This window comes from Heteronotia binoei, chromosome 1, assembly GCF_032191835.1.
Source record: "Heteronotia binoei isolate CCM8104 ecotype False Entrance Well chromosome 1, APGP_CSIRO_Hbin_v1, whole genome shotgun sequence".
Taxonomy (NCBI): domain Eukaryota; kingdom Metazoa; phylum Chordata; class Lepidosauria; order Squamata; family Gekkonidae; genus Heteronotia; species Heteronotia binoei.
Genome location: NC_083223.1, coordinates 133,818,380 through 133,831,536, shown reverse-complemented (window position 1 = coordinate 133,831,536; position 13,157 = coordinate 133,818,380). Strand labels below are relative to the sequence as shown.

The window sequence follows — 13,157 nt, the reverse complement described above, 5'->3', positions numbered from 1 at the left end:
CTCGATCCTGCTCCAGCGGTCGAGGGGGGTCTTCTACCAGTTTCCGGCGGAACCGGACCTGTTGTCGGCTCAGGGCGGGCACGTGCTCCACCACAGCGTGCCGCATCTGAAGTTGACAGCGTGGTTCATCGACCACTAGGTTTTTCTACCAGGGTCCAGCAAGTCCTCCTAAGCAGTAGGAAGCCTTCCACCCGTGCTTCTTATGAAAGAAAGTGGAAGAAGTTTAGTAACTTTGTGGCCGATTCTCCTGTGCCGCCTGACAGTGTCGGGCTCTCAGCAATTTTTGAATTTTTATTGGCCTTAGTGGATGAGGGTCTGGTATTCTCCTCCATCAAGGTCTACCTGGCAGCTCTTTCTGCCTTCCATGGTTCAGTGGAGGGTTACTCTGTTTTTGCTCACCCTCATTCCAAAAGGTTCATGAAGGGGTTGTTCAGGCTTCATCCACCCTCGAGCTCCCCCCCCCCAACAGTTGTGGGACTTGACTCTAGTTCTGGACAAGTTGACTCGTCGTCCATTTGAACCCATAGCAACGTGCTCCCTACAACTTTTGTCATGGAAGACTGCATTTCTAGTTGCCATCACTTCTGCATGTCGTGTCGGGAAGCTCACGGTGATGCATTGTGACTATCTTTACCTCGCTTTTCGAGAAGCTGGGGTTTCTCTAGCTCCAGACATCACTTTTCTTCCCAAGGTGGTTCTCAGTTCCACCTTAACTTAGAAGTTTGGTTACCTACGTTTTACCCTAGCCCTTCCTCGGATGAGGAACGTAGATTGCATGCGCTGGACGTTAAGCGTGCTCTACTGTTTTATTTAAATCGTCACGGGGTTTTCGTAAAGACAAGCAGCTTTTTGTCTCATATGCTGCCCCCAAGTTAGGGTCCAAGATTTCGTCTCAGAGGCTTTCAAAGTGGCTTACTGAGACGATTAAACTTTGTTATTTGTTGGCGAAGAAGCCTTTACCTGGACCTGTTTGTGGGCACTCCACAAGGGCAATGGCCACGTCAGTGGCATTCCTGAGAGGTGTGTCCCTTTCTGATGTCTGCAAGGCGGCTACCTGGTCTTCTCCGCATGCCTTCATGAAGCATTACGCGCTGGACGTGCATGCTCAGCAGAGGACTCGGTTGGGAACTGCGGTGCTGCAAGCTGTTTCTTCAGGTTGACCATCTTCCCTCCTCCAGGTATGCTTTGCTTGCTAATCTCCCATGGGTGTGAAGCACAGAGACCACGAAGAAGATAGACAGGTTGCTTACCTGTAACTGTAGATCTTCGAGTGGTCATCTGTGCATTCACACTACCCGCCCTCCTTCCCCACTGCTGACGGTCTCCCTCCTGTAGGGGCTTCCAGCGGTCAGGAAGGAACTGGCGGGATCCCCGCGCCGGCGCCGGTGAGCATGCGTACTGGGACGTCTGTGCATGCCCATTGGCGCCGAGCACGGAAAAATCCCGGGCTTTTTCAGGTACCGATTCGGGGATCGGCGCAGGCGCACTATCCCATGGGTGTGAATGCACAGATGACCACTCGAAGATCTACAGTTACAGGTAAGCAACCTGTCTTTATGCTGTTGCTTCTTTAACACCTGAGCCCTTTCTAAATTCCAGTGGGCCTCTGCCTGAGCTTTTTCCATCTGCTCCTGCAAACAGCAGACATAGTCATTTGGGGGGTACCCCTGGGTCCTGTGGACTGGCTAGCCATTGCTTCTCAACCAGCTCCAGGATTCCTCTTGACATCTGCCCATATATAAGCTCAAATCTAGTGAACCTGGTAAAGGCTTGAGGCAGTACCCAGATGGCAAACATCAAGGGGTCATACAGGTTCTAGGCCATGGGCTGATCATGAGCTAACTTGCACAGCATAGCCTTAATGATCTGATTGAGCCTCCTGACTAGGCCATCATTCTGTGGGTGATGCATAAGCGTGAAGATCTAGCCTGTCTGTAATGTTTGGGATACTTGCCACATCAATGCTGCAGTAAAGGGAATCCCACAGTCTCTAAGTATTTCACAGGGCAAGCCCACATGATCAAAGTAGTGAATCAGCACCCTGGCCACCCCCATGCTCTTCATATTATGCATGGGTATAGCCTTGGGATAGGATGTAGCATAGCCCATGGAAACAAGCGGGTCCCCTTGGAGGTGCAGGGCAAGGATCCCACAAAGTCCATCACTATCCAATCAAAGGGGGCCTGGATAATGGGCAGAGGAGATGGGGGCACAGGGAGCTGGCTACCCCAAAATGCTTTGGCATACCACACAGGACTTAACAAAAGTCCTGGAAGTCCCGGGCCACCATCAAACAGGAAACCTAGATAAGCACTTGCAGGAGAGTGTTGTAGGCCCCTTGATGTCCCATTCCACTAGACACTGAGCAGGCACCAACAGTTGCTGTAGGACCCCTTTTTGCCCTTGGGCCAACCTATACCTGACCCCTCCCTCTTGCAAAATGAAGTCAGCAGCTCTGTCATTCTTCTCGCACCACCACCCCATCACTCACCCCCACTTCCTTTCTCAGGCAAGCTAAGGTGTCATCATTTTCCTGCACCACCAGGAACTGCGGGTCCAAGCTTCACACATCCAATGGGTCTCCTTTGGCAACTAATGGTCCCAATATCTTTCCCACATCTTGAGCTGGGAGGACCTCTGTAGGAGCCAGTGCTGTTAGCCTGTGCAGGGTGTTGTGGAAATCGAGCATCCCTACCCAGCAACATGGGATAGGGAAGCACCTTCACCCAGGCCTAATCAACCTTACCTGTTAGCCCCAGGTGTTTAATTGACACCTTCAACACCAAGCATCTTGCCACATGCTCGTGGAAACATTACCAGCAAGCCAGTCACCAGCTGGTGTGATCATATTATGGAGGCAGAGTTCCCACTATTCAACATGGTGACCCGGCAGCCACACCACCACCACTAGGTGAGGGAGCTGCAGGCCCTATGGACACCTGCATTGTTGTATCCCAGCCCATGTCACACCCCATCAAGTGGCCCTACTTTTTGAAATGGCCCCACCATCCACAAGTGAAGCACAACTCTCACTCACCAGGTCCCCTTGACAGCCCTGGATTTTCTTCGTGGTCTCTGTGCTTCACACACATGGGATAGAGTGCCTGCACCATTCCCCCGAATCAGTACTTAAAAAGCCCGGGATTTTTTGCACTCATCACCAGTGGGCATGCGCAGGCATCCCAGTATGCATGCTCACTGGAGCCAGCACGAGGATCCCGCCAGTTCCTTCTTGACCACCACGTTAAAAGGATTCTTCTTTGACTGCTCCAGTTGGAACTTGGTAATCCTCTTGGATTTTCTTCCCTTTTTTGCCCATTTTTTGTTTTTCCCTGTTCTTGTTGTTATTGTTGGGGGGGGGGAAGAACTTTGTGTTGGACTTTGCCCCTCGGGGCCGTGTTTCCCCCTTCCCTCATGGGTTCTGGTTGCCTATGGAAAGGTGTTGTGGGTTCTTCAAGCGCCGCCTAAAGTGTGGTAGCAAAATCACATCCCCTGACAGTCACTCCCTCTGTTTGTTGTGTCTGGGCAAGAGACACTGCATCGACTTGTGCCCGCATTTCTTGAGGTTTTCGAGACAAATGCGGAAAAACTGGGCAGCAAGGCTATTGGCAGCCTTAGTCGAATTGGTTCTCCATCTGCCGCAATGGCAACGGGCCCGTCGGCTTCGATGGGGGATGCTACCCAGTCTATGGCTTCGGCATCGATTGATCCATCGTCGCCAGCACAGATGGGTATGCCGACTGAGTGGGGTTGATCCACAAAATGACCCTCTGAAGGGTAGTGGAGCCCACGCCAACCAAGAAATGTTGGGACAATTCGGGGACCCGATCGTCCCTCCCAAAGAAGCTTAAACTGAAGGATAAGCGGAAGAAGGACAGACTTTCCCACACTCCTTCCCCTTCTAGGGATGCTTTGATGGAGTCGGTGTCGGCGCAAACTGCTCCACTTCGGAGGATTCTGGCTTCTCCCAGTCCCCGAAGTCCATTGGTATCGGGAAGCGCGGTTCTCAGCCGACCCATTTTTCAGGATCAAAGCAGGAAATCAACCTAACCCAGCGGACTCATTCGTCCAGGTCGGGGTCGCATAATCGGAGCGACAGTGGTTCTGTATCGGAGGTTGAGGCTTTGGCGCTGAGCGAACCTTTAGCACCGCTTCCGCCTATGACAGGACGGAGAGAACTTGAGTTGAGTGCTGTGAGTCGACGGTTCCTGCCACCTCCTATGTGGGACCAATGTCAGTGGCCTTGCTCATTTGGGCCTTACCCGTATCCATCGCCATACCCATGGTATCCTTCCCGTGAGTTACCAGAATGGGACCAAAGCTCAGAAGCTTCGCACTTCTCGAGGGTTTCTCATCACTCCACCACTCGTCGTGTGCCTTCGGCATCAGTGTTGATTCCTCCTGAAAGACTCAGAGAACGGTCTGGGGACCTGCAGGCTCATCCATCGGTATCGCTCTGGTCACCCGGACGTGCTTAGACCCCGATGTTATCCGAACACTCTGCAAGAAGAGATTCTTCAACATCGGATTCCGAGGTCGGTACCGACAATCTGGACAGGACAGTGGAACCTTCTCCAGAATCGCATATAGCGGAGGACCTTCCCATATCCCCCTCGGAAGATCTCAAGTCATATGGGGATCTGGTGTAGCGTATGGCACAGTCTCTCTCCCTCTTGGTGGTCCAACCTCAGTCAGTCGTCGATGATACTGTATTTGATATAATGCAGAGAGACACATCGACGGCTGTGGCCCTTCCAGTGACCAAAGTCATTCTGCAGGCAGTGAAGGAGCCTTGAGCAAAGCCGGCATCCACACCAATTTCCTCACGATGCCTGGACCACATGTATCGTGTCCAGGAGGCTGGTGCTGAGTTTTTGTTTTCTCACCCCAAACCCAATTTGGTGGTGGTTTCTTCGTCCTCGAAGGCGCGTAAGACCCACTCTTCCCCACCTGATAAGGAAGGCAAGAAGATCAACAATGCTGGCAGACAGTTCTACTCAGCGGGAGCTTTGGGAGTTAAAAATCTCCAACTACGCTGCATGTATGGCTCGCTTTGGGAACAGCTCACACCTTTGATCTCAGCTATGAGTGAGGATAAGCGGGTTTCACTGAAGAAGTTGCAAAGAGAGGGATTTGTTATGGCTAAACAACAGCTGGCTGCGTCAAAACACATGGTGGATGTCTTTGCCAAGACCCTCACTTCCACTGTCTCCCTGCACCGTCACTCTTGGTTATGGTCTACAGCCCTTCAGCCTGACACCAGGGCCTATGTTGAAGACCTTCCTTTCAAAGGTGAAGGTCTTTTCAGTTCCACAACTGATAGCGTCCTACAGGAGATGGACAAAAGTATTAAGACCCCGAGGAACCTTGGAGTCCCTGCGTCTACTCGGGCTGGCAAGCTTAAGCAGTGGCACAAATCTTGGCCCAAGAGGCCTTATTAGAAATTTTCCCCTGACCAATCCTGGAGACCTCGCTCTTCACAGACGGAGAGTAGATCTCCTTATAGGGGAAATAACAAGTCCCGGTTTGCTTCGGCTTCTGCGGCCACCAACAAATCCAAGGGCTCCCGCCCTCAGAAGCAGGGCCTTTGACTTCTCTGCCACACACATCACCGTCCCTTCTTCTCACATCTGCCTCCATCATCATCTACCGGCTTGGGAGTCCATCTCCACAGACAGATGGGTCCTCTCCATCATCTCAGAAGGTTACAAGATAGACTTTGTTCAGGTTCACACCTCCTTCCCCCCATCTGCTAGAGGTGAGCAACCTCTTGCAGAAACAAGTCATAGAACCGGTTCCTGTAGCGGCCAAGACGGGAGGGTTCTATTCTCGTTATTTCCTGGTTCTCAAACAGGATGGGGGATTGAGACCAATTATGGACCTTCAAAATCTGAGCAAATTTATCGTGTACCAGAAATTCCGGATGTCTATGCTGCAAACAATTCTTCCCCTCATCAACCAGGGGGACTGGATGGCAGCGTTGGATCTAAACTATGCCTACTTCCATGTCAGCATCCACCCATCTTACAGGCATTTCCTCAGGTTTGCGATAGGCTCCAACCATTTTCAATTCAAAGCCCTTTCATTTGGCCTATGTACTGCACCGCGGGTGTTTACCAAGATGATGAGTGTTGTAGCCGCACATCTCCGGCTTCAGGGCATAGTCATTTTTCCATATATAGACGACTGGCTCCTTGTGGCGGATTCGGAAGAGCGTCTATCCGGCCATATTGCAACCACTCTTCATTTTCTTCATATTTTAGGTCTGCAGGTCAACATGAAAAAGTCCCATCTGATACCATCAAGGACAGTTCAGTTTATCGGGGCTCTGCTAGACACAAATCTTCATTGTGCTTTTCAAATAGTGGGGGTGCAGCAGATGCAAACGCAAAATTTCAAGCACGTGTGCCGGGAATTCCCGGAAGTGTTTGATGGGTCCCTGGGGTTCTACAAGGGGCCTCCCATCACCTTACCCCTCGATCCCCACGTGAGATCGATAAGGCTGAAGGCCAGGCAAGTTCCGTTTGCTCTTAAACCAAAAATAGAAGCGAAGCTGGACCGCCTCACGGCCCAGGGAGTGCTAGAACCAGTATCCTATCATCAACAACTTACAACCTCTATTGGACAATATCATCAACAACTTACAACCTCTATTGGGCAGTGACAGCTCTCTTTCAAAAGTACTGGAGGGTAAACCTTTTCTTGCACACAGCCCCCAATCTCAAACAACTCCTCACCCACAACAATACAGCATCTCATCTGAGCATGGACACCAGTACCAGAGCTTGCAATAAACCCAAGTGCCAACTTTGCTGCCACATACACCCAGACAACATAATCCCTGGGCCTAACAGCATGAACTACACCATCTCGGGCTCCCTCACTTGTTCATCTTCCAACATTATATATGCCATTAATGCCAACAATGCCCTTCAGTTCTCAACATAGGGCAGACAGGACAAACCCTACGCCAAAGGATAAATGGACACAAATCTGACAGTAGGAATTACAGAACTGAGAAATCTGTGGGAGAACACTTTAACCTTCCAAAGCATTCAATGGGTGACCTCAAGGTAGCTGTTTTACTGCAAAGGAACTTCAAGAACAGAATGGAGAGAGAAATTGCTGAGTTACAAATTATTATGAAACTTGGAACAAACACCTGCCCAGGACTGAACAGGGATATTGGTTTTTTATCTCATTACATATGCTAAACACACTCTCAGTGAGTATAGCTATGCATCCAAAGTATTCCAATGTATTTCTCTTTTATAATAATGTATCAGAATAATGTTTTATATTGACATACTCAAATAAGGCATATTGGCTATTCATCTCATTACATATACCTAGCTGTCTCATTTTCATTTTACGTATTCTTGTTTTCTAATGGCCAACTAGAATGATGTTTATAAATTGATGCTGATAAGTAAATTAGGTAGCCTACAACTAGGAAATACATGTCCTTCTGTAATTTGCAAAAACACCAATTGGCAGGGAACTTTATTGCCTTTTATGGCTATTCAGACCAAAAGGCCAAGCCACACTGTTTTATCGTGACCACAGCCAGTTTGCACTCTTAAACAACAAACTGCATGTATTTCAGCTCACCCCAGCTCAGCCCTGATCCCCTTGTCTGATGAAGTATGCTTAGAGAGCACATGAAAGCGTACGTTCTGAATAAAACTTCGTTGGTCTTAAAGGTGCAACTTGACTCCTAGTTTATTCTTGAAACTCCGTAGTATGTTTCCTATATCAAAGTTTCCCTTTCCACCTTGCATTCCGCAGGAGCTACAAAAAGCTGTTGATAATCGCAAAGCCATCATTTTGTCCATCAACTTGTGCAGCTCAGAATTTATGCAGTCTGACAGTGAGGAGAATAAGAAGCTACAGGAACGGCTGTCTCAGATGAACATGCGCTGGGACCACGTATGCACTATGTTAGAAGAGTGGCGCTGTTCACTGCAGAATGTTCTGATGCAGTGTCAGGTCTGTTTTGATCTATGAGAAAATCATTCCTGTGGGACACTTGGGAGCTGTTGCAGAGCCAATTGTATTCATTAACCTAAATGACTGTGTGAATCATCACATCCTGCCTTGAATATATAAGACATAAGGCAGAGACATATATGCAACCTTTTTTTCATTCATAACCATTCCTCCTGCCCCCCCCAATCTGTTGTACATTTCCCAAATTTCTTCCTGAAATCTACATTTTGTATGTTCCATTTTATTTTGTTAATATAGTATAGAGGTAAGATTTTGCAGCAGTCAAAACTAATTCATAACAAGGTATATATATTGCTGGAACAGTTGGATGTGAATAGCTACACCTGGCTCAGGTGTACTACCTCAGGGCATTAAAAAAAGATAATCAAGAGTTTGACCTGTTGCTATAGGAAACATAATCATTCACCTATCACTTCTAGGATTTCCATGAGATGAGCCATGGTTTGTTGCTGTGGCTGGAGAACATTGACAGAAGGAAAAATGAGATCCTGCCTATCAATCCAAACCTAGATTCTGATACTCTGCATGATAATCACAGACTACTAATGGTATGGTATCTTTGCCACAGTATCTTGCTTCTTTACATGTATCTTTGCGCCATATGAAGAATCCAAGCAAGGTTCTGGGGAGAATAATAATAGAGAAATACAGGAAATCATAAAAACTATTTCTTAGAATTTATACTGTGTGCCTAATTTTTGCTATTAAATTATTGGAATCTCTGTTACCATCACTTTCAGGGAATGCATAATCCTAATAACACCTGCCATGATAGCTATTTGGTCTTCTTTATTTGGTATGAAAAATAAGAACATAAGAGAAGGCCTGTTGGATCAGGCCAGTGGCCCATCCAGTCTAACCCTCTGTGTCACACAGTGGCCAAAAAAACCAGGTGCCATCAGGAGGTCCATCAGTGGAGCCAGGACACTAGAAGCCCTCCCCCTGTCCCCCCAATCACCAAGAATACAAAGCATCACTGCCCCAGACAGAGAGTCCCAACAATTCCCTGTGGCCAATAGCCACTGGTGGACCTCTGCTCCATATGTTTATTCAGTCCCCTCTTGAAGTTGTCTATGCTTGCAGCCGCCACCACTTCCTGCGGTGGTGAATTCCGTGTGTTAATCACCCTTTGAGTGAAAAAGTACTTCCTTTTATCCATACTAACCCGACTGCTCAGCAATTTCATTGAATGACCACGAGTTCTTGTATTGTGAGAAAGGGAGAACCTTCTCTATCCCATGCATAATCTTGTAAACCTCTATCATGTCACCCCTCAGTCAACATTTCTCCAAGCTAAAGAACCCCAAGCATTTTAACCTTTCTTCATAGGGAGAGTGTTCCAACCCTATAATCATTCTGGTTGCCCTTTTCTGCACTTTTCCCAGTGCTATAATATCTTTTTTGAGGTGCAGTGATCAGAATTGTACACAGTATTCCAAATGAGACCGCACCATCGATTTATACAGGGGCATTAGGATACTGGCTGATTTGTTTTCAGTTCCCTTCCTAATAATTCCCAGCATAGCATTGGCCTTTTTTATTGCAGTTGCACATTGTCTTGACATTTTCAGTTATCTACCACTACCCCAAGATCTCTCTCTTGGTCAGTCTCCGCCAGTTCACTCCCCATCAACTTGTATTTATAGTTAGGATTTTTGACCCCAATATGCATTACTTTGCACTTATGCATGTTGAACCTCATTTGCCATGTTGACGCCCACTTGCCCAGCCTTGACAGATCCTTTCTGGTTCCCACCACCCTGAAAAACCACTGATGTGCTTTAGTTGGAGTTTTGTTTGTTTTTGTATAGTTGAAATCCTGTAAATTAATAACATTGATGGATAAGAAAGGAGCTGCTAACATCCTTCTACAAATCTTGTACAACAAAATGTCAGGTACTCACCTGCTTTGAGCATTTACAGTTCCAGTATTTGTCATTGTAATGACAAATCCTTTCCCAGTCTTCAGAATGCAGCTCAAGAAAGTAGTGCTCTTCACTTAGTTGATTTTTGTACTGTTCTTCCAGCATTTATTTAAACTACAAATATGCCTTTTTCTTTGTAACAGCAAATCCAACGTGAGCTGCTAGAATCGCAGCTGAAAGTGGCATCTCTTCAAGACATGTCCTGCCAACTGCTAGTCAATGCTGAAGGCAAGGATTGTCTAGAAGCCAAAGAGAAAGTCCATGTCATTGGAAACAGACTTAAACTACTCCTGAAAGAGGTCACACATCACATTAAGGAATTAGAGAAAAACCTTGATATTTCGAGCAGTCATCTGGTAAGTCATTCTGTCGTGTCCCATGGAGTAAATGTGTTTTCTGTTCCATATGATCAATCCTTTGAAAGTATATTTTGCTGCAGTCTAAACATGAATATTTTTGGCAAAATGTTTTTTGTTTGTACCTATAGCCATTGAATCCTTAACCAGTATCTGACATGTGAAGAAAATTACCACACATCTGCATGAGTTCTTGAAAGTAGAGTTTAAAAATTGTGGCTTGCTATTGCATGCAGCCACTGACCTTCAGTTTTTCCTAAAAACTGTGCAGTACTCTACAAAGAATGCAATTATTTTTCAGTCTGTCTGGTATAGTTGTATGTGCAGAAATAATATCTGCAATTCCAGTGGGATATTTTTATTCAGTACACAACACCTCTTAGCTTTTAAAACCAATAAAGAGCAACTGTTTCCTTAATCTTGATTTTGCCAGAAATAACACTTCCCTGACCAAAGCAAGTTAGAATTTCTGCATGCATGTCTTCACCAGCTATGTTGTATAACCTGTAGCAAATGATTCCAAACTTTGTAGTTAAAGTTCACTTTTTGTCTTCTTCCCTATTTTTATGAACATGTTGTTACTTATAAGATAGTTTTGTGCTCTTTCTAAACTTCATTGATTGTAAATCTTAGGACCTGTCCTCCTGGTCATCAGCAGATGAGCTGGACACTTCAGGATCTCTCAGTCCAGTATCTGGAAGGAGTACTCCAAGCAGACAGAGAACGGTAATGTCATACCAGACACCTTCTGCCAGCTCTTGGGTTGTAGCACCAGGTAGTTGTAGCCAGGTGAGAGGTCTACACTGTGTCCTCATTGGCAAGAAAAAGGCACAAACCCAGAAGAATTTTCCCTCCAAAAATGCTGCTTCCCAAATCCTTCTGCATCTCTTTCCCTGCATGAAATCCAAATAATAAAATGCTATATATATGTATATATACTTAAAACACAGGTCTCAAAGTGTGGCAAACATATCATGATATGATGTGCTGTCTGTACTGTATTATATTCCAGGGAAAGAAACATAGCAAATTTGGTTTTGTTCCAGAATGTTACAACCAGTCATTCTACTCTCTTTGGTAGGGTGCTTCATCTCATTTAACAAAATTATTGATGTAACGGATAAACCTGGATGATAATAAGATTTGAGGGTGCAGTTTCTTAGGACTGATTCCTACATACACTCAGCTGCTTGTGTGGCTATTTGAAACGGAGCCCTGTGAGAGTACTGTTTGTATGGCATGGAAATTGCCAAAACTGCAAGTAAGCTGCTGATTGTCATGCAGTGCACTAACAGAAGGGGCCTCCCACACAACAGGGGCACCATGCGAAGGCTTAAGGAGGCTGAATGCAACAGGGCAACATAATAGCAACACTGCCTAATCTGGACACATGATAGATGTGCTTCTGAACAGTGTCGGACTGGCCAGGGCTGTCAGTTTACCCAATGGCAAGTGGGCCCCTGATGAAGTGAGCCCCCTTAAACTTTAGACAATATGTTAAAAATGTTAATGACCTTTTAGTAGCTTGAAAATATAATAGACATTCCAATATTACTACCGTAATGCAACTAAAATTTACATTGTATTTAGGTTGGCAGCCTCCAGGTGGGGCCTGCATATCTCTCACTTTTACAACTGATCTCCAGCTGGCAGAGAGATGAGCTCCCCTGGAGAAAATAGCAATCAGTATTTACATTTAGTATCAAAGAGCCCCATAGTGCAGAGTGGTAAAGCTGCAGTACTGCAGTCTGAACTCTCTGCTCAAGACCTGAGTTCGATCCCAGCGAAAGCTGGTTTCAGGTTGCCGGCTCAGGTTGACTCAGCCTTCCATCCTTCCAAGGTTGGTAAAATGAGTACCCAGCTTGGTGGGGGGGAAGTGTAAAAGACTGTGGAAGGCAATGGCAAACCACCCCGTAAAAGTCTGCCATGAAAACGTCATGATGCTACGTCACCCCAGAGTCGGAAACGACTGGTGCTTGCACCTTTATCTTTTTTTTTTACCTTATCTACCACATACTATCAATAATATGTGCAATATATCTTCACTGCAATTACTATAATATATATATATATGCATTTATTTCACAAATGTTTTAATTGTACCTTTTCCCCATTTATGCATTGTTTGAAAATTCTATTTATTTCTTATAAAAATTAAATGATAGCCTTATAGTTGTGGGTGGTCCCCCTATGTCTCCTGGCAACCATTGTTCTTAGACCCAGTCTGCCACTGCTTCTGCATATCAAGAAGAAAGGGAAAATGTCCTGGGTGAGGAGGAAAAAACAATCTCATTATTTCTCTAAAAGTTCAATAAGTGCACATTTTGAGTTGCACTGAACTTCCTCAGGGTAAAATGTCTCTGCTTTGCAGCAATGAAAACAACTTATTTTCTCAGTTCACAGTCTAAGACAGCTGGTGTCTTAGACTGAGAAAACAAGTTGTTTGGCAGAGGAACAATTTCTTAGTATACAAATATAACACACTACCTGCTGACAGAGGCAGTTTAGTTTTCATGAGGAAGAGCAAAATATTCATACATTATACTTTTGATAGCAATAGTTCTCCAGTCCCCACCCCCTCCAAATTTCTTCTCTTTTGTCTAGCACTGCTGCCATGTGTCATCTTTGTTGCACTACTAAATAACAGTGGTCAGGACTCTACTGTGGGATATGAACCCCTAAAGAGCTGACATTTCTGTTGCTTTTTGAAAGAAAAGGCACATGCATAGAGATCATGGGCAATATTCCCCCGGCTGTCTGCCAGGAAGAACAGAATGGTCAGGTAAAGTTCTAGCAATGGTGAGGATCCTTGTTCAGCAGGGGCTGATACTCTGGCTCCTCTTTTTCCTATCATGTGACTCTGATG

At 46.0% G+C, this 13,157-nt stretch overlaps 1 protein-coding gene across 2 annotated transcripts in view; it reads left to right on the top strand.

Annotated features, from left to right (window-relative positions):
• The window catches only part of SYNE1 (spectrin repeat containing nuclear envelope protein 1), a 621,543-nt gene that overhangs the window by 595,961 nt on the left and 12,425 nt on the right, over positions 1–13,157 (top strand). For both annotated transcript variants that reach the window (XM_060240915.1, XM_060240910.1), the window contains 4 exons: positions 7,789–7,989; positions 8,430–8,558; positions 10,079–10,291; positions 10,925–11,017. In XM_060240915.1, coding sequence (XP_060096898.1) covers positions 7,789–7,989; positions 8,430–8,558; positions 10,079–10,291; positions 10,925–11,017 — 636 coding nt within the window. The remainder of the gene's footprint in view (positions 1–7,788; positions 7,990–8,429; positions 8,559–10,078; positions 10,292–10,924; positions 11,018–13,157) is intronic.